This window comes from Varanus komodoensis, unplaced genomic scaffold, assembly GCF_004798865.1.
Source record: "Varanus komodoensis strain SLA01 unplaced genomic scaffold, ASM479886v1 scaffold28, whole genome shotgun sequence".
Classification (NCBI taxonomy): domain Eukaryota; kingdom Metazoa; phylum Chordata; class Lepidosauria; order Squamata; family Varanidae; genus Varanus; species Varanus komodoensis.
Window position 1 is genome coordinate 11331368 of NW_025335727.1, and position 22272 is coordinate 11353639.

A 22272-nucleotide genomic window follows, 5' to 3' on the forward strand; every position below is an offset into this window, starting at 1 on the left:
ATGTGAAGTCAAATGGGCCTTAGGAAGTCTGAGCAACAACAAAGCTAGTGGAGGTGACAGTATTCCAGCTGAGCTATTCAAAATCCTAAAAGACGATGCAGTAAAAGTGCTACACTCAATATGCCAGCAAATGTGGAAACCTCAACAGTGGCCACAGGATTGGAAAAGGTCAGTTTGCATTCCAATTCCAAAGAAGGGCAATGCCAAAGAATGCTCAAACTACTGCACCATTGCATTCATTTTACACGCTAGCAAATTTATGCTCAAAATTCTACAAGCTAGGCTCCAGCAGTATGTGGACCAAGAACTACCAGAAGTACAGGCAGGATTTTGAAGAGGAAAAGAAACTAGAGATCAAATTGCCAACATACAGTGGATCATGGAGAAAGCTAGGGAGTTCCAGAAAAACATCTCCTTCATTGGCTATGCTAAAGCTTTTGATTGTGTGGATCACAACAAATTGTGGCAAGTTCTTAAAGAGATAGGAGTACCAAAACATCATTTTTGTCTCTTAAGAAACCTATATGCAGGTTAAGAAGCAACAGTGAGAACTGGATACGGAACCACTGATCGGTTCAAAATTGAGAAAGGAGTTCGGCAAGGCTGTATACTGTCACCCTGCCTATTTAACTTATATGCAGAGCACATCATGAGAAAGGTGGGATTAGATGAATCACAAGTTGGAATTAAGATTGCCATGAGAAATATCAGATATGCAGATGATATCACTCTAATGGCAGAAAGTGAAGAGATGCAGATGAAGGAGGAGAGTGCAAAAGTTAGCTTGAAACTCAACCTTAAGAAAACTAAGATTATGACATCCGGTCCTCTCACTTCCTGGCAAATAGATGCAGAATAAATGGAGGTAGTGACAGATTTTATTTTTCTGGGCTCCAAGATCACTGCAGACGGGGACTGCAGCCAAGAAATTAAAAGACGCTTGCTCCTGGGGAGGAAAGCTATGGCAAATCTAGACAGCTTACTAAAAAGCAGAGATATCACCCTGCCGACAAAAGTGTGTATAGTCAAGGCCATGGGTCCTGATCTGGCCTGCCATACCCATTTATCCAGTGCACCATGCCCGTTTGAACCCACTGTGCGCCCATCCACACCCACCTCGCCCCATGCACGGGAAGGCAGTGGTTTGCTCGCTCGGATAAAATCATCTCCAAGCGAGCAAGTCGCTGCCTCATGCGCCTACCTTGTGGCATGTGCTGGCCCTGCCTGCACCTCTCCTTGCCTTGCCTTGCCTTGCCTTGCCTTGCCTTGCCTTGCCTTGCCTTGCCATGCACCCTGCCCCCACTCAGAGCACACGCTCACACGCACTGCCTCCACTCCAGCCTTTGCACACCTCCGGCAATGCCTTTCCAGCCTGTGCCCAGCACCAGCAGCTTTCAACTGGCCCCCTGGTGGAAAAGTTTGAGGACCCCTGGTCAAGGCTATGGTTTTCCCAGTTGCATGTACGGTTTTGAAAGCTGGACCATAAGGATGGCTCAGCGCCGAAGAATTGAGGCCTTTGAATTGTGGTGCTGGAGGAGACTCCTGCAAGTCCCTTGGACCACAAGGCGATCAAACCAGTCAGTCCTAGAGGAGATCAACCCTGACTGCTCTTTAGAAGGCCAGATCCTGAAGACCAAACTCAAATACTTTGGCCACTGAACGAGAAGGAAGGACTCACTGGAGAAAAGCCTAGTGCTGGGGACAATTGATGGCAAAAGAAGAATGGGACAGCAGAGAATGAGGTGGCTAGATGGAGTCACTGAAGCAGTTGGTGTGAGCTTAAGTGGACTCCAGGGGATGGTGGAGGACAGAAAGACCCGGAGGAATGTTGTCCATGGGGTCGTGATGGGTCAGACATGGCTTCACGACTAACAACACTCTTGGTCTGGAACTCATTGACCAACACTCACCCAGTGCTACCTATATGTGGTGGTAAATTTTAATGTGTAGGTTCTTATCATGACAATTCCCATAGTTGCACTTTCAAGGCAATTCCAAAAATGCATGTAGCTGTGTTGATCCATATCAAAAAGCCAGGTTTAGCAGTTCCATCTCCACCAGGAGTATGTCTTTTTATAGAAAGAATGGATCTTTGAAAGCTAGCTGTCTTACATTGACCCAGAATAGTGGTCCATCTAGTCTGGTATGGTTGCTATGGACAGGCAGCATCTCTCCAGAATTTCAGCTAAGAGCTTTTGCTGACCTATTAGCACATACTGGAGATTGAACTCAAGCATGTCTTCTACCTCAGGATCCAAGGCATGTACTCTGCATGCCATGGCCTTTCTCAATGAATTGTCCATTCAAGACTAACTCATTCTAAAATACTTTGCTTTTCAACAAGGATGGAAGTCAATATTCTTCAAGTTGCTGTGAAGATCACAGCTACATTCAGAAGGAAAAGGAGAGTCTGATGGGGATGGCAGATGACACACATGTCCTTACTTGTCCAAATATCCTGCTGCTCCAGCCCTCTAAGTCTTGACCCCATTACATCTATGGTGCCACATCTTTTCCTTCTTTCAAATCATCCCTCAAGTATAAAGGCCTTGCTTAATCCTCACAGCCTTTGGTTTGACTTGTGACTGCTGTTGTCCAAGCACACGTATCTGAATTTCTTCATATTAACCCCTTTTATGCCATCAAGGCCTTTCCTCTTCCTTTCATTGGTGTGGGGCTGCTGCATTTGGGCAGCATGCACATTTATGAAACTCTCTTAATGAGCATGATTTTGAAGCTGAGAAGTGGCATGGCGATAAAGGCTATTCATGATCCCTCACAGTAATTTCAAGCTCTTCTACATAGTAACCACAACCATGCCACAGATACAGAGCTAACTTTCATGTGTAAATATAAGGAATAGCAAAGCAGGAAGAAGCATGAAGATAAGATCCATAAATGAATATGCAAACTTATTGTGATATGGCATCTACCATGTTTCTTGAATATTTAAAGAAAAAGCACTCCCCCCCCCGCAAAAAAAGCAGAACAAGCAGAGAACAGAGCTAACCCATTGCAGAAAATGGGTTAAGACGATGAGTGGAAAACGAATTAAACAGAAAGCAGTTCCTACATACTTATTAAAGCTTCTGGAGTAGCAAGGTAAGATCTACTTTTAATGGCATATTTCTAAAGGATTAGAGTCGCCTCTTTAAAAATGCAGTACTTTATCTTGCAGCAGCACACCTTTCAATAGGTCTTTTAAAGCCTTTAAAAATGCAGATGCAGGGTTATCGTGTTGCTTCCAGTCTTACCCAATTTGCCAAGCTATTGTTCCTTTCATTTAATAAAGATTGAAAGGCCTGCCTGACATCACTCATTAGCACTACTTCCCCCCCCCCCCCCTTTTAAAAGTCCTGAGCAGTGCCCTGCAGGAAAGAAGACTAATACAACGGAATGTGTCACACATTCTAGACACCAGGCTGAGAACTTTGTTCTCTCTCTCTCTCTCTCTCTCTCTCTCTCTCTCTCTCTCTCTCTCCCCCCCCCTCTCTCTTTCTCTCTCTCTCACACACACACTTGGTGAAACTGTTTTAATTGTGAATGTTCATATTGGGAATGGAATGCAAGACACATCCCCCATTTCAGTAGATGGATCAGTTTGGATCAAACATTGCCATTTGTTATCTAAAATATTCCTAGTCCTAATTATTGGACTCAGAAATTTTCATCAATTTTACAGAATGAGGTGAGACCTCTGAAAACTGGGATAACCTTCTGGGGGATTGGATGAATTTTAATATTTGTATTATTTTTGTTTGGGGAAGCAGGGGGAATCATGCCATTATTTAAGGTGAGACATTATAGGTTTCTCCTTTTATCACATAAGTAGTTCTCCTTGTGTAAACAAAGAAGAAGCTACTCCTTCAAGCAGTGATGGAGGGACCCTCAGCAGCCTGTTTCTGGATCTTTCCAATCTGGAAGAGAATTGGCCAATGGGATCAACACTGTGCCATGATAGACATTCTCTCCTAAGGACATGCTTGGAGAAAATGGCTGCCAACTCTTCTCCCTCCATTCACCGTGGCAAAGTTCCCACAGATGTACATAGGTGATTGGCTGATCCATATCACACATGACCAATACAACCCAAGAAGTTGAGGAAGCAGAACAGGGCCAAACAAATGAGTATCATGAGAGCTTTGCAAGAAATCGTATGAAATTGGATCCTTTGGAACTTTCCTTTTATCCCCATAGGGTCTCGATCACTCAGGCATATTCAGCAGTTTGTGACTGCGACATCAAATGCTGGTTTGTCTGTGTGAATAAGCCATCACAGATCTAACATTATGCAGTACATTTCAATGTGGAATAAGCAACAAATTCAGCTTCAATAAATCTAAAAAACTGTGATAAAATATATAGCAATCCATTTATTGATTGAAAAAGTCCTGTATCAACAAGCATAGGCGATCATAGTAACATACTGTATCTAAAAAGTATTCCTAATAAATGATGAATTTGCTGGGATATTTAAGGAAGCTGTACCGGGAGTTCCTGTAGGTTTAAAAATTACACTTATTTGTCTTTTCTAGAAGCAGGATCCTGTATCCTTTGATGAAAATTTTAAAAACTTATCCAGGAAAGTGCTCAATACTAGATACACTTTGCTACCCTATCTGTACACACTGATGTATGAGGCCCATGCACATGGTAGTACTGTTGTGCGTCCTTTACTCCATGAGTAAGTATTAAGTAAGGTTAATTTGTCACAGATACTAATTAGATAGTGCTCTTGTAGCTCAAAGTAGTTCTGTTTGTTATTGTGTTACTCTTTAAAACGTGAAAACAAGTCTAAACACACTAAGACTAATTTTACACAGGGGGTATTGGACATTTCCCAGCCTGAGATGCAAATTCCATTCAAAAAAAGCTCTTGGGGCCATTCTGCAGTGGTGGGTGATGTCGCTCCTTTTTCCTTCCCAGCAGATCACAGCAAGCTAGATTTTCATTGACTTAGATGGCCTCTGTAATGCAGAGTGAGGAATATGAAAGTTGCGAGCAAGACATTTCTTTAAGTTCATGATTATTTTAATAATTTGAGCTAGTTCTTGACCTTGCCAGCCATTAAGACCAAAATGAATTACCTTCCTTCCCAATGAGCTGGTTCTCCCTTCAGGGAGATTCTTGCTGCTTGTGGGCAAAACAGTGAGGAAGGTTTTGGTTCACTCATTTGACTTGCCAGTGAACCACCGGGATGATGAACTCAAATCATTTCCCATCTGCCTGTTCCTGTTCTGCAGTGCCTTCCCTAAACCAGATACTTTCCTGTTCTCACCAACCACTTGACTAACATCATGGCTCATTAAGCTTGGGGAGAGAGCTGCTATCCCACCAAGGGTGAACACCACACACCCAGAGACTTTAAAAGCAAGGCTGGGGCTGCAGTGGGAGACACTGCTTTGGGGGAGAGAGAGCCAAGCTTGCTTGAGTGGCTCAGCTTTTTTAAAATTGCTATTTTACCTTTCATACTGAAATGCTATTCTGTTTTATTATGTCATCTTTCATGTATTTTCTTATATTCTATAAATTGTAGTTAACCATCCAGAAACCTTCAACTAAGGCACAGTATAGAAATGAAATTAAACGAAACAAAATGTCCAGGGTTGGCTCCAGCAGGGGACTCACTGATCAGATCAGACAATGCTGCTGATGAAGAGAAGAACCCATAGAAGCCCCTGGCTGGTTGCTCACTGTTGCTTTAATTGGCAAGCAGAAGATAGCAATGGGCAAGGAAAGCAGGAAGGGCTGACATGTCTGTTGTCAATAGTGGTGAAAAAGTAGACTCACTAGTGGTCATATGGGTATCTCTCACAAGCCTCTTGTCCCCACAAAGCTTGTATCTGGCACTGAGTTCAGGTTCTTACAATTTGTTACTCACACATCTATCTATCATATAGATACCCAAATACATGAAGATATTTTAGTGGATCTTTTCCTATAAAAAACTGCCACCCCATCTGCCAGCTGTAGGTTAGAACTATAGTTCTGGGTAAAGCCCATTTATTCTACATTTATTCAACTATCTCAATGCTTCCCAGGCCAAAATTGCATTTTTCAATATTTGTATTTCTGGCTCATTTTATTTGATTTTAAACAAGGAAGAGTTCTCCACCAATAAATTCAGTTATATTATCATACAAGATAATAATTTATTATGTCACTTTCAGATTTACCAATGATAAAACCACATGGGGAATCTATAAACAGTTTCTCTGGGGTCCTGCTTTGCTCATTAGCCCTGCACTGGAAGAAGTAAGTACAGAAATAAACTATGATCATTTCTTTATATGAACTCCATGATGTCCATGGAGCTGTCTCAGTTTGTTATCGGCCTAATGCATGCAGTTGGGTATATCCTCCTGGAACCTGGATCTCTTGCACTCATAAGTTGGTCCTATAGTTGGTCCTCCTATAGTTGGTCCTGGAATACTGCAGATACTCCGGAACACTAGCAGGCCCCTCCTTTGTGCTAACCGATTCTTCCACTAAGCACACAAAGCCCACAAGTCATGCATGCAAAAGCAGAGTTCTACTTCTGCAGTGCATGTGCAGGCAGCAGTGTGTGAAAGCTGGCTGTGCTGGATATGCCTGTGCAGCAGGAGAACCCACTTCCTGCTGGATGCCCATGCGAATGCCCGGTGACGATAAGGTTTAGGGCAGAGAGAAAGCAGGTCAGAGCCTGAGAAGCTTGGTCAAGAAAATCCAGATTTCCACCCACAAACTGGATTCCTCAAATATCACTAGTCTTTGCTCAGGGTTGTGCAACTAATAATTTCAAAACTGCAGAGCGTATGAGTTTGGTTTGCAAGACCAGGCTGAGCATAAGAAGGAGCCCACAAATGCTTAGAGGGATGGATTCCAATAGCATCTGTTCCACTCCTACAAATAACTCCATTGTCATTTTTCTAACATTAACATATGCATTCCATTTCAGAATGTTACAGTAGTAGAAGCTTATTTTCCTGATGCCTCCTGGTATGATTATTACATAGTGAGTAAAATCTCTATCCCATTTGTTCCTTTTTACCAAGAATGGCCATAATGTTTGTGGAAATTGACTGCAAAGCATGTAAGGGGATATAATTAAATCACTTTAGTAATTGTTTAGGCAAGCAAGATTCTATCCAGTCTTGGTTTTGCCCTAACTATATTCCACCTCACCTAGTAAAGTCCTCTGGGGATAATCTTTTGAAGTTTGCTTCTGTAAGATAAATGTCAGCTATCCAGAGGACCTTCCTGAGGGTTGCCCCTAAGTGATGGAATGGAATAGTCTGTTGGGTGAGTCGCTTCATTTCGCTACCTTCAAGAGGGAGTTAAAGACATATCTTTTCCAACAGGCCTTCCCAAGTTAGTTTTATTTAATATGCTTGTTTTTAGCTGAAATTTAAATTATTGTTGGCTTTCATTTCTTGCAAACTGCCCAGAGCCTGTAGGGATGGGGCAGTATATAAATATCAAAATAAACACATTGAAAATATATAAATAAACAAGTAGTTTTGCTCATGCAAATTGGGGAGCTCAGTTTTTGCTGATGCCTCTGCCTGTGACAGTCCTCTGTGTCATATCCTATTACATTCAAATGGCCACCAACTCTTGGGAGCAACTTTTCAGAGGGAGTGCCAGCCCCTGCCAGACACAAGGATGTTGTTACTCAGGGTGACAGCAGCCCCATCTACTATGAAGAGTACTATAAGAGTTGTAAATTGACCAAGTATGTTTAGACAGAAAAAATGCTTACAACTCTCAGGATGTCTGAGACAATACAGCTGGCTGAGGCATGCTATGTGTTGTAGGTCTTTTTTCTGTCTGAACATGCACAGGACTTTGCCTGAATTAGCAAATCCCAATATACTTGAACGAGCACATTGTTGAAAAGTTGGTATTTAAAGGACTGACCTACTTAAATCAGTATGTATCAAGAAAAAAGAGGGCCCATTTCTGTCATTAAGTCACACTGAAATCATTTGGTCATGTTAGTCATGGCTAACACTAAGTTCTATTAATTTTCATGAGGTTTAAATATGACTGACTTTCACTGCATTTAGGCCCAAGAGTAATTTTTCTGTGGTAAGGAAAATGGCACTGAGGGAAAGCAGCTGAGAGGAAAATCAAATTATTTTTTAGCTTAATTGCATTGACTGAGTTTGCTGAAATCAGCTGAGGAGACCTTTTAATAGTTTTCCTTTAATTAGCTATGGAGAAAACAGATTTTTATGTTTGGAAATAAAACTAAAAATACTTGTTTTTCATTACAAGAATGAAAAAATGAAAGTGAGGGGAGAATTCAGTAACTTGTCTACGCCTCTTGATCACATCAACCTTCATCTCAGAGGTGGCTACATCATCCCTTGGCAACTACCAGCTGCAAACACCAAGGCCAGGTATGACTGTGTGTTATTCTGATATGTGCTGGACTCTCCACATACTTTTTATGCTGTTAGTGTAGAACAAATAAGAGAAAAATCACACAATCATAAACATACTTGTTCATAGATATGTCTCATTGAGTTCAATTGATATGTATGTCCCATTGAGTTCAATTTCCCAGCTGATCCTCAGATACACAGAATAATTCTGGCCAACCAGGGCCATCCACCTCTCCACTCTTCATTATTGTTCATGTTCCTCCACCTTCTCAAAGGTCGAAATGACACTCCTAGGCTTAATTACTGGCTGTAAGAGCTTTAAGCTATAGTAGACTGGTCGTTTTGGTATTTAGGTCCTACCCCTTTTGCTTTTGACCCCACCCTTTTGCCTGTGGCCATGCACACCACTGGGACACAATCCCCAAAAGCATATAAAAAAAATTAAATCCAACCTTTCGTTTGAAAGAGAATTAGTCTCCCTGATGTACAGGGTTGCAGCCTGATTGTTGTTATGTGCCATCAAGTCATCTCCAACTCAAGGCAGATCTATGAATGAAAGTTCTTCACAATGACCTATTTATGACAGTCCTGCTCAGCTCTTGTAAACACAGGTCATGGCTTCCTTTATGGAGTCAATCCATTTCATATTTGGTCTTCTCTTCCCATGATTTGCCTGAAGTATGAAAGCCTCAGTTTAGTCATTTTTGCTTCCAGAGAAGTTCAGCTTGATTTGATCTAGGGCCACTTGTTTGTCTTCCCGTCATTCCAGGGTATTCACAAATGTCTCCAGCATCATGTTTCAAATGCATCCATTTTTGTCCTATCAGCTTTCTTCACTGTTGCAACCTCATGCAGAAGTAAATAATTGTGATCTTGCCCAGTTTAAATTCTAAGTATCATTTAATATTCTTGTTTCCCTAGCCGAAAAAACCTAATGGGCCTCACAGTTGCTTTGGATGATAAGGGGACTGCTCAAGGCCTTCTTTACTGGGATGATGGAACCACAATTGGTAAGTGTAATAGGCTTAAAATTAACTTACCTTCCAGTACTGTTGTGCACATTACTATGATAACATACCCAAACATTTTGCATTTATTTAAATCATGTATACGCTGTTCTTCTGTCAGAAAGATTCCCAACTGGCTTACAAATCAATAAAAACAAGACATTTCCTCCCTTCAAACTTACAATCCAAAAAGACATGTCTGTAATGCTTAGTGTCAGATGGTTCTTATAAAAAGCAGCTCTACTACTGTAACAGCTTCTGCTTGCTTAACAAACCATTGTTTGTTGTTTCTCCCATTTAGCAGTGGAAACTGGATGCTTGTCCTCTTAACAGTGATTATATATTGGAAGCCACTACTTTTCCCTTTACTTGCTAGAAATCTAACACATGTTCACTAAATTATTCTGTTGCTTCTTTCTTCTTGCAGATGCATATGAAAATGGTCTTTACCTCTTGCATACTTTTAATGCCAGTCAGGTAGGTCAAATTTCCAATCTTGCATGCTCTGAGATGTTCAGCCCTGTTCTAAACATTAGCCTTTCAGTACGTTCGGTACATCTTGATTGTTGTTAACATTTACACATGCTTACAGAAAGAGAAACTTTGGACATTTTTGAAACTGCTTTCACCAAATCAGCTACCTTAGTCTAATGGTTCTTCAGTCCTTACTATCCTGGTCTCTTTTATCCCTCACCCTGCATACTGACTCCATATTTTAAGCTTTCCCTTTCAAAGAGTAGCAATTTTGGTTTTCCCCATTGTGTACCTTTCTTTAGTTAAAGACTTCTGTCCCATTGTTTCACTGAGTGAATCTTGGGTGATTTACAAAAGATTAGGACAACATAAGGATAAAATACAAAGAAGCTGTGCATGTCATAGTTCTGAATAGCTGGAATATTGTCTCTTTCCTTGGTGGATTAGCAACACTTCAACTGAACTAGGCTGTGTCCAAAGGACTAGTCAAATTGTTTTTCTTTTGCATATACATGGCAAAGAATTCCTTGATCACAATCATCACTGCTCTTTGGTCTGACTCTGGATATACAGTTGTTCTATACAATAGAGCCACTAATGTTAAATTACAAGCAATAGGTGTTGGCATTGGCAAGATTGTCCATATTTATCTAGCTAATGAATATTATTCTGCTCTTTCCATTAATCAGCAGCAGGAAAATCAGCACTGTTAGTAAGGCCAAAAAAAAAAAAAAAAAAAAAGAAGATAAATTTAGCTGTTTCAGGGCTTTGTTTTATTTTTTGAGAGTGCTAAAATATTGAAGCTTTGTAATGTGTTTCCTCTCACAATTGCTTCATATTTAATTTGCTATCTCCATCAAGTCATTAAACATTAATGACAAGGAAGAGAAATATATTTGACTGTTATAATTTAGTCATAATAATTATAATTTGTGTACTCCCCCCTCTTCCCCTCAATACTGACTGGACAGGACCTCATTCATTTTTCAAGCTTGGGTTTTTCCTAAAAGTCCTCTGAAGTGTTGAAAAGAACTGGCATATTTCAAATCCTTTTTATCAGTCCTCCATTGTCCAAGGTCTTCCTTGTAACTCGTTTCCTTCCTCATGTCATTCCAAGCTCCCATTTCCACACCAATATCCCCTTGCTAAAACTTTTCTTCTAACATTAGCAAGCAATAAGGAAATGTGCACAGGAGATGGTCTAGGTGCTTCAAAAGACCTTCAAGGTTAGTGTACATTCAACGTAAAGCCCTTTACATTATGACAAAACTTTCAGCTCCTTGTTATTGTTTCTGGAAGATATATTTTGGACGAGGAGAAAGTAGCAGAATCAGAATGGTTTCAGCTAATGTACAAGCTTACTCAACATTCAAAGGACTTTTGGGTCCTTAGGTATAAATAAGGTAATCATTTTCAAAGTATTGATGGGTGGCAGATTGTTTCTGATTTCAGAATTTGGCAACAATGTCTGCAAATTTCAAGAACAATGACATTTATAGATTAAAGGTCAAAGTAAAAATCAGTGAATACATAAGCTCCCTTGCTAGTTATTTTTGAGTAAATTCTATATGCGAGTACCGTATTTTTCGCTCTATAAGACGCACTATTTCCCCCCTCAAAAGGGGAAATGTTTGTGCGTCTTATAGAGCGAATGTGTGTGCCCGACACCTGGGATGCTGCCGGCCCACCTGCACCACGTGGCACCACCTGGCCGGCATGCGCTCAGCGCGCGCTGCTCCGCAACCCCCCCCCCCGGCACAGGTGAGAGCTGTGCCGCTCAGGGAGAGCAGTGTGGAGGAGGAGGAGCTGCGGGCTTTAACCCGCCGGCCGCACGGAGAGACAGACTGCTGACCCCCACCACCTGGGAATACCTGCCGCCACCGCCACTGCGCCACCCGGAAGACCACCGCCAGCACGCTGCCGGCCCGGCTGTACCACACCTGGCTGACATGCGCTCAGCGCGCCCTGCTCCGCCCCCTCCTCTGGGGCAGGTGAGAGCTGTTAATCACGGGTCGGTGTGTGTTTTCAAATGGCAACCCGTCTTTTAATGAAGCTGGGGAAGTGATGGGGAATGTGCCTGCGATTATCAGGAAGCTTTCCATGGATCCCTCCTCTAAAAACTAGGTACGTCTTATGGTCAGGTGTGTCTTATAGAGCAAAAAATACGGTAATTGCAATGCTCCTTTACTTTGTTGCTCAAAACCAGAGTTCATTGTATTAATTAATAAGCTAGAATGGGAAGGGATACATATTAGCAAGCTACCCAAGAATCAGTTGGTGATCTGGGAGCATTAGCTCAGTACCATGTGCAAAAGCAAATAGTGTACATTGCTGTACAGAAGAGCTACGAAGATGGAATAGGAATAGCTATTCTGTGTGCCTTTGCATTAAGTGCAACATAGAATAGCGTTGGGTTGGAAACTAGGATATAATAATAATAATTCAAAAGATCATTCCTGGTAGAAAATTGCACATCACAGATCCTTAATATGCAAAGTCACTTTTTAACAACAGATAAGTCTTTTGAGAAATAAGAGGGGCTTTGCTTTCCCTAATAATGGTAGATCTAGTAGGAACAAAATTGATCTTGAAGATCTGATGGGAAGATTTGGGTTAAAATTATGTGACATAAAGGGTTGTTGTTCTTCTGTGCTGTTGCTGCTTCTGTAAAGTGTGAATAATTAAAATTTTCATCACAGAGGAAGAGTATTATCTCTCCAGTGTAGTAGCAGTACTAGCCATAACTTGAACTGTAAACTATGTTAATTTAAATATTTGAAAGTTTACAGAAACGTACTGCATCAGATAATTGATGTCAGGAGCAAAACTCGTGGGCTAGTGATAAGGTGGAGTGAACATGTGTGTAGGGAGTCATATAGTAATTAGTAAAATCAAAGCAATTTTTCAATTGAATGATTTCTGCAAATACTTCCTAATACAATCGTTGTCCTGTCCTACCATTTCTGGCAGCCTGTGCACAAACGCTAATGACGTAATGTATTGAACCTTTTGCATGTAAATAGATTTGTAGCAATGTGTGTGATGAAGTACTTAGCCAAGACTAAAAATATTGTATTGGTAGTGTCCTCCAACTTGATTCTATTTGCCTAGCAATAGATGACATGGTAAAAGGACACTGAAGTCAATCAGAGGTTGTGGCAAACAGCTTTTAAATCATCATCAACAAAAACAAGATAATGTTAAAAACCAACAAAAACTGTTTTTCAGAATGTCTTGGACATCAATATCGCCCATCAGGGATACTTTGACCCAAACAACTTAAAGTTTGAAGAAATTAAAATCCTAGGAGTTGCAGCCAATGTCTCTCCTGTTGTCGCAGTGTTTCAATATGGTACAGCAATTCCATCCAAGCATATTGTGAGCTATAATTCCTCAACACAGGTAAGCAACGATAATGTTGCAAGTGTGAACCACTGAAAGGCATATGTTGAAAACTTCAGGATGAGACCAAAGTCCTGTCTAGTTCAGCTTCCTGTTGCTCACACTGGCCAGTTGGAAGCCCATAGGAAGCCCACAAGCAGGATGGAGGGGAAAAGTCCCTTCCTACCATTCAGAAACTGGTATTCAGGAGCATGCTGGCTCAGCTCTTAGAGCTTCATGTAGCTCCCATGACTATGAGTCATTGAGAGTGATCTAATCCCTGATTGTCTAATCCCCATTTGAAGCTACCCAAACTGGTAGACATCATCACAGCTGCTGACTGCAGATCCCATAGTTTAAGAAGAAGCATCTCCTTTTGTCTTGGAGAAGTGTTTCTTTTTCTTTTCTTTTTTCATCCTGCCTGTCCCACCATTTTGCTTCACTGATAGACCTGAAGTTGTAGTATTATGACAGAAGAAAAACCTTTACTGATTCTTGATTCTGGGTTAAGCATACTTCTACTTTGAGTCCCATTCTCATTTAAGATAGTTCTGGAAAATACTGGAACTTTCTTCCTGTGCTCCAATGTAGCCAATACTTGGAATAGGGATAGGTGTTTGGGGGCAAGGAACAGGGAAGAAAGCAGAAGTACTCTTTAATTCTTACTGGAAAAAAATCAGGTCAGGTCAAATATTATTCCTCATGAGGCTATATCAGTTAGATCCTTCAGGGACTGAAGCAGCCTCAGTGTGGTCCACTTTGGAAAACAAGTCACAGAGTGGAATTCACTGCAGGTATCTCTAAGGTGAGCACCAGGGCAGGTCAGCAGACATTCTGCCTGCTCTGTCAGTCTGCCTCCCTGTAGTATCTTCTTCCTAATGCACCATTTACTTCTATTCCAACATCCACCCCCCTGCCGCCAATTTATGTTCATAACTATGTTAGGGATCTCCATCTTTGAGTGGGAGGGGCACAGTTACGATTGCGAAAGAGTGTCATGGGTATCCTTACAACACCGTTGAGGAGTTGTCTGTTCAACAGCAGATGCCCCAGAAGGCAGAGCGAGTGACAAAATAACCCTTTTCCAAGAAAGAGAGCTGGTGAGATGAAAGGAAAAGTAATTTGGCCATGAAACTGAACTGTGAGGCCAAGGTAGACTCTGAGTTCCAAAACACAAAGCCACACTATTGAAATACAGCATTCTGTTCCAGAACCCATTCCATAGAAGACAGTATGTCGAGAAAACCTTAGCGAGAAATTCTATACAAAGCAGAGGTCTGAGGCTCAAATGCCAGATCATATATTTGCTCACATAAGCATACTAAAATACCTGTTCGACAAAAGGCAATTTGATGATGCTCAGAAAAACACATGCATACACAGGGGGAAAGCCCCCCCCCACACACACACACATCAAAACATACTCACAATCATATATGAAACCAAGGTTTAATCACGTTAGCCAAAGTAGCACACAGACATGGCCAAGACAAAGCAACCTACATCCCTTTAACTGCCACCCCCCCCCCAGACACCGCCCCCCCCCCCCCGCTAACATTTTGGATTTGATGAATGGCTATGCATGCTGCATGACATTTTCCCTTCATTTTTATTTTCTAAGATTGCCTTTCAGGGAAAATAAAGATGGCACTTGTAAACTGGTTCTTCATTGTGTAGCATGGCAGCCTCCGGTTAAAAGAAAACAAAGCCAAGCAAAACTCTGAAAATATCCTTTAAAAACAATGATCATAGGGGTAGAGAGCCAGGCAGGGTTGAAGAGAAATGTAAGTTGGCACATTGGTGCATATGGGCAATACAATGGAAACTTCATGGGTGTGTGTGTACATTCTCATCCTGTAAGAAGCCAGTCCTATTTAAAAATCAAAGCAAATGAAATATATCTTATTTCATTTTATTCCACCTCTCTCTCTTCCCGCCTGTCTTTCCTTCTCTTTTAAATATGAGGATACTCTTTAATGTTCATAGGAATGTGAATAGGAGTTTGCAATTTGTCTCTTGTTTTATTTCCAAAGGTCTTGCACATTACAGGCCTTCAGCTTGCTCTGGGACAAGCATATTCATTGCAGTGGAAACAGAAGCTTCTTCAAGACACAGAAAAATTTAACTGCCACCCATACCCCAATCCGACCCAAAGCATGTGTGAAGCCCGTGGCTGCACCTGGGAGGTAAGTTAGGGTATTGGGAATCATTTCTTTTGACAATAGGTAGGCATAACTTCTTAAGCAAGTTCACTAATCCTTTAAATTGAAGGCAAAGTATCTCTCCTTCACCCACCACTAAAAACAGCTCTTCCCATTTGAGAATCTATTCTGAAATGTTTTCATTTGTTATGGTATATATCAGTACTGATTTGCTGTTACGAGAAATTAAATTTTAATCCTCTTGTTGCTAATAAGATTTCTTTTCTAAATAGTGATAACTGTTTTAAATCCTTCGTATTATTTTAGAATGTTGGTTTCATGAGTTGGTTTAGTATTTGATTTATTACAAGTTGCCTGAAATTTTTAAAAAGAATATTCAGCACAAATGCACATACTCACATATAAGTGGCCCTCCCCCTTCTTGCCCTTAGGCATCAAAACATCAGTGTTTTTACAATGCAGAACTTTATTAGCACTTCACAGCTGCAAGACAAAGCAACTCAAAAAGTTTGGCAGCTTCGCCTCTGCTCATGCCAAGAAAAGTTGAACACAAACTGGGGAAGGACAAGATCCTTCCCTTTCAGCAACTCAGTGGGCTCCACCTTCAGCCTGGGTGTCACTGGTGAAGGGTCAGCTGGTGAGACCTATATAAGCCCTCTAACTGGGCAGGTCCTCTTTCCCAATGCCTCACCATCGCATCAAGGAGCATCCACTTCTTTGACACCTCCCATTCCTTCCAAAACATTCCTGTTCTCCTGGTCAGTGTAGAAATCTGTGGGCAGTGGTTTCGAGGGCACATCAAAGGGCTTCTCTTCATAGGTTCTTAGAACCCCCATCTCCACTTCTTCAAGGTTTCCTCCTCCTCTTCCTTCTCAGGAGTCCAGTCATGATGACCCTGGTGTGGGTGTGTATGAGAAAGATGATGTGATCCAGTGTGCATGTGCAGAAGAAGGTGCAGATCCTCTTTCAATCCAAGGGTAGAATTCCATTTCAGAGAACCTCCTGGCGGCCATATTCCAGTGCTGAGAATGGCCTGTGCAGGAGATCCAGATACCAAAAATATACTCGCCTATTTGTTCTTACATCTCTTAATTTCTAGCAATATAGTCTTGGGTGGTATGGGGGTGTCATTTCAACTTTTTAGGTTGCAGGGGAAAAACGGCAGAAAAGCTGGGAACCAATCACAGTTCCAGTGGTAATGGAAAGGAAGGGCTGGGTCAGGAAAAGGCCTGGGCCAGCTTGGAACTTCCTAAGGCTTGCATTTTCCAGAGAGGACTAAGATTCTGCAACCTATAGAGCCAGTGGCGTAGTGGTTAAGAGCGTGGGACTGGGACTCAGACAACCTGGGTTCTAGTCCCCGCTCAGCCATGGAGCCAACTGGGTGACTTTGGGCCTGTCACAGACTCTCAGCCCAACCTACCTCACAGGGTTGTTGTTGTGGGGATAAGATGGAGGAGGAGAATGATGTAAGCTGCCTTGAGCCCTTTGTAGGAAAAAGGCAGGATATAGATCAAACAAACAAACAAACAAACAAACCTTGTATATGCAATGAAGAGCTGTTGTGGCTAGACTGAAATAGTTCTTCAGTTGCTTTCCTAAGCCTCATACCTACTTTCCTGGAATCTCACACTCATTCCCTGTAAGAACAGGGATAATCACTGCTCACTAATCATGCTTTGTCCCCAGATAAACACAGGATAGAACTTGCTTGGTTTGTTCATTAGCACTCTCCACTCAGGAATAATCCTATCAATGCTGTTGTAAATTGCCCAGACAGCTTTAGTTATTAGGTAGTATAGAAATTAGAATGGTGGTGGTGGTGATGATGATGGGTGCACTATTGAGGAAACAACTACGGAACTGCAGCCTCAGGATTGTGGTCCTACACTTGCTTACCTGAATATAAGCCCTGTCAAACTGAGTGAAGCTTATGTATGATGCTATGCAAACAGATCGCTTTGTATGATGTTATTTATCTTTGTCATTTAGTATTAACTAAAGATGTCAAGATGTCATTTTATTTCAGGTTTCTTCTACTCCTGGTGTGCCACACTGCTTTTATCCCAGAGACTACGGCTACTCTGTCATTAATATCCGAAACATTGCCAGGGGGTTGTCAGCTGACCTCTACAGCATCAAACGCTTCCCCAGCCCATATGGCTCTAGGTCACCAGCAGTGAACCAGCTTCGCGTGGAAGTGAGGTTCCATCACAATGACATGCTGCAGTTCAAGGTAAACTGCTCGTATGTTCTGAGATACACTTATTTATTTTTATGTGTTTATTTCAGAAAGTCATCAAATGTTACAGCCCACAAGCGGAAGGGCCTAAAAAGTCTTTCTTGTTGGCCTGTCCCACATAATGTGTGTTAGGAGTATAATATCTTGATGGTGGGTTTCCAAAGTTGTATGTCAATACTGACAGAAACAAATATAATACAGTTGATCTGACATAAGAATGTGGGAGATATATGTGAAAAGTAGCTTTTAAAAGTTCATCACCCTCAAGTAAAGTGCTGTAGCAATTGAGGGTCTTATGTGAACTGCTGCAATTATAGCTGAATTGCCCTTCTGCATTAGCCCTTAAAAGCAGGAAAATTCATAATCCCAAGACAATCCCAAGAGGTTGTACTGTACATTTTACATGCACTGAAAACACTGTCTTTTACATAGATCTATGATCCCAACCAGAAAAGATATGAAGTTCCCATTCCACTCTCCACCCCAAGCAGCTCTCAAGCTACAGAAGCTAATCGGCTCTATGAAGTAGATATTTTGAACAATCCATTTGGTATACGAATTCAGCGCAGAAGCACAGGAACTATTATGTAAGTAACGTTCATGTTTAGGGGAAAAAGGAACAATATTCTTAAACATACATCCCAACATACCTGCCTATGAGATAAACACTTCATGCCCCTTGTGTTAAATACTATTTTATTGCCTGCATCTGTCTGTTGGTGTGTGTGTGTTTGTGGGTGTGCACGCACTTAGACCAGCCACTCATATATCTATTTGCTTAGCTGTGATCCTAAAATCACTGACCTGGTAGTATATATACTTTTTTGAATTTGAGATACCTATTCACATGCAAATGATTATGAAATAAACAGATGTTCTGAATATGTGTATACTTAATACAATGACAGTTCTATGATTTCCAGTGCACATTGCTGACTGACTGATCATTACCAGTGTTTGATAAGAATCATACTCTGCATTTTATTAACAGTAAATTTTCTGTTGTCTACAAACTATAGAATAATTCTAACAAACACATTAGTGAGGGCTCTTCTCCATTTATTTCAGTTATTGTTATTTTCACTTTTCCAAATAATGCATTATCTCTCAGTCTCTGTTGAGGATTGCATTTTACTACAACCAGCCCAAGAGCAGTTAATTCCATCATGACAAGTACAATAACTGAGAACACCCTCTCAGATTTATTATCTGTGTGGCAAATTGGGGCCAGAGCAGTATTTATGGAGGAGGTTTTGGTGGATGGCCTTAAAGTATAGAATGCTTTCCTGGGAATCTGCCAAGGGGCACATCAGAATAGCTTCTGAAAGAGATCTCAGACTTCTTTTTTAAAAAAGTCGACTAGTTCTAGTTTCCAGACACATAAGGGTATGAAGGCATAATCCAGATAAGAGGAAGATATTTAGCTGCTTGGGAAAGAAATAATACAAATTGGAATTGCATAAAGTGCAGGCTCCAGTATTGGAAATGTCATTAATAACATATTGCCTAAGCTAACTCAGGTGATGGGGTAATTTAAAGTGTTTTCCAGTCTTTACTATTTAATTATAATATGTGATATCTTGCATGTTTTAAATGGGTTGTTCTGCTGTGGTTTGATTAGGAATGAGAATATTTTTTGTACTTCTTTCTTTTATTCTTCCTGACTGAATTCTAAAACTGTGGTGACTGGAGCCTCTGGCGACACACCCCACAGAGTTGTATGGGGAGGAGACACCTTTGTTTGGAGCTCTGATATGTGATACCAGATATATTGTCTTGCTCAGGAATGTTTATGCTATATGAAGGCCCTGAAGGACCATCTGCTCCCATATATACCTACCCGCCCATTAAGATCTGGGCAGGAGGTCCTTCTAGAAGAACCATTCCTTAAGGAGGTAAAGGGCACAGTAAATAGAAGGGCCTTCTCAGTGGCTGCTTCTCAACTATAAATTGGCTCCCCAAAGGAATTTGCCTGGTGCCAGCTTGTTTTCATTTGGCACCAGCTGAAGACATTTCTTCTCTCTGAATGTTTTCAAGGACAGCCTTAAATTTGTTATTGCTTACTAGTATAACACACACACACACACACGCACATTTTGTTTTAGTATTTTACTGTAAGCTGTCTAGAGAATCCATCTGGATTAGTGGGCAGCATACAAATTCAAAAATAAATAAATAAATCCATTTTTTTTCTACTTGTATCTTTTTAAATACATGAAACATTACAGTTTCCAGTCAATCTCCTCCAAAAGGAATCTAAAGCCTGCTTTGTACTCAAGCTGGACTTTCTCAATAGTCATCAATGTAGGAAGCTGTAAAAAACACATGCTGCTTTTATTCATCAGGGCAAAAAAAAATACATTACATTTAAAAAGCAAGAAAAACAAGTCAAAATTGGTAAAACAAGAGGGATTATGGTTTAAATTTTGCCATGATTTATTAATGTGTAGTTAGCAGTTTGGTAACAGGGAGACATGAGAGAACAGGAGAAAAATGCTATGCTATGTAGAGTCTTCAGAACAGAATATAAAACAGAAAAATTGAGTCTATTCCATTTCACAAACAGGGACAAGTATATTAGAATTACAGAATTTAGTGGGGAATGAAGAAAATTTTGCAAGCATCCCTAGGTTTAGCATGAATATTTTTGTTCAGATAAAGCATGATGGACTATAATATAATATGCTTTCCTTCAGGTGAAACCTGTTCTAAATTTAAATATCACAGTAATGAAACTGGGAGCAACTCAGAACATTTCATTAGAGTTAGTGAGCTGGTGTGTATTTCAATTAGAGATGTAACTATATCATACTGAAATGCTGTCATCTGTGGCAAACAACAAGAGTATGCATTTTTACTCCTGATTTCTAATTGAGTTGTCTTGCTGTCATATGTTATTGCTATCAGCTGTTTTGTTGGCAATACATTTTAGAATACTAATACTAATGATAATCCCGTGACAGACAGCATATAAATCTGAGAAATAAATACATAAAAACAAATTCATTAAGCAGTATACAAACCACACAAGCCAGGCTGGTCCTCACAACACAAGAAGCCATGGTGAAATATTACTACTGTGGGTCTGTTGTGGTTACTGAATTCAGTTCCAGGGTCCCTGCATAGTAGGATTAGTTTTCTGAAACTGAGAATCAGTTATCTGTTCTAAGACTTCCATCTCTTCTCCAGTTGTCCATAACCAGGATCAACATTTTAGCATTATTAGGATGGGATCATGATAGAGTTCCCTGCAAATGTGGTGGCAGAAGTGGCTGCCTCTAGCCTTCAGTCTTTACTGCTCCCAGCTCTATAGCAACAGATGTGTCACTGCTTGCTTTAGTCCCATTGGTTGATCAATATGTCCATCTCCCTGTTTACTAGTAGAAACAGAGAGATAGTCCAGAAATGCATGACAGAAGAAAAGAGCAGGGAAGAATCATAACAAAATTGTTAAGTTGTATCAAAAATGTGGGAGAGGGGCTTGGAAGTAAGACAAACATGTAGGTACACTTGCAAAGGGGATGGGAGGAATCCACCCCTGGATTGCAGTGGACCAATCGGGAAAATGAATAGGAGGAATAGGAATAAGAGCAAGAATAGGAAAATGATGGGCTGTTTGGATGCATGACAAAGCTGGGAAAATAGAGTGGGGAGTGTGAAAACTGCATTGTCTTGGTAACCGTGTGATCATCTGACTGACAAATTTGGGCAGAAATCCACACACCAGTGCAGGGGTGTTTGCTGTGTCATGTGAAGTCAGCCAAAATGTTGATTGTTCCGTAGCATTTGGCCAAAAGCTAAGAAGTATTTTACAACAATTGGATGCATATGCATGGCACATTTATTCATCTGTATCCAAGCAAAGTCTTGTTTAATCACATCTAATTTTGGTATCTGATTCTCTCAAAACATTGTGCATTTCTGAAAATAGCTACATGCAGGGTGTTGGGTTTGTTGTTGTTTTCAGCTGAGGTTAACTATAGTCAATTTAATACAAGTTAGTGCCTTCCTTAGAAATGTAGTAACAAGTAGTTCTTGATCCCAGATCTACTGGATGTTGCCTGCTTATTTTATCCACCCATGAGAATCCCCACCTTTCAGCAATTGCATAATCTGTTGTGTGATATAACTGTTCTTTTGTAGCTGGGATTCTCAGGTGCCAGGATTTACCTTTAGTGACAAGTTCATCCAGATTGCTACTCGCCTTCCATCACAGTATTTATATGGATTTGGAGAAAATGAACACCCGCAGTTCCGCAGAGATATGAACTGGCAAACCTGGGGCATGTTCAACAAAGATCAACCGCCTGGTGTAAGCAAAATTATGGTTTGGGTTGGGGTTTGAAATTTCCATGATTTCTTAGTTGAACTTTCTTCCAGTATGAGAACTGAAATGTGTAATCAAAATAGTTCCTGTCCTAAGTAGCTAATATTCTTTAGGAATCAATCAATATTTTATGATATTATTGCATAGCATTATAAAACAAGGAAAGAGTTTTCTTTGGGCCATAAGATTTGTGACTATATTCCAGGACTGAACTGAATTTCATTCATTTCACATTTTGTGCACATCTTTTGAGACAGATCTAGCAAACCTTGTAGCTGTTGGCTTTTAAAAACAAAACAGAAATTAATGGAAT

At 40.7% G+C, this 22272-nt stretch overlaps 1 protein-coding gene across 1 annotated transcript in view; it reads left to right on the plus strand.

The window, feature by feature from the left end:
• Positions 1 to 22272, plus strand: part of SI (sucrase-isomaltase) — a 219470-nt gene that overhangs the window by 164945 nt on the left and 32253 nt on the right. The window contains exons 39-49 of the mRNA XM_044434407.1: positions 4536 to 4684; positions 6171 to 6255; positions 6938 to 6994; positions 8260 to 8384; positions 9291 to 9379; positions 9804 to 9853; positions 13079 to 13252; positions 15265 to 15417; positions 17420 to 17626; positions 18065 to 18219; positions 21776 to 21944. Coding sequence (XP_044290342.1) covers positions 4536 to 4684; positions 6171 to 6255; positions 6938 to 6994; positions 8260 to 8384; positions 9291 to 9379; positions 9804 to 9853; positions 13079 to 13252; positions 15265 to 15417; positions 17420 to 17626; positions 18065 to 18219; positions 21776 to 21944 — 1413 coding nt within the window. The remainder of the gene's footprint in view (positions 1 to 4535; positions 4685 to 6170; positions 6256 to 6937; positions 6995 to 8259; positions 8385 to 9290; positions 9380 to 9803; positions 9854 to 13078; positions 13253 to 15264; positions 15418 to 17419; positions 17627 to 18064; positions 18220 to 21775; positions 21945 to 22272) is intronic.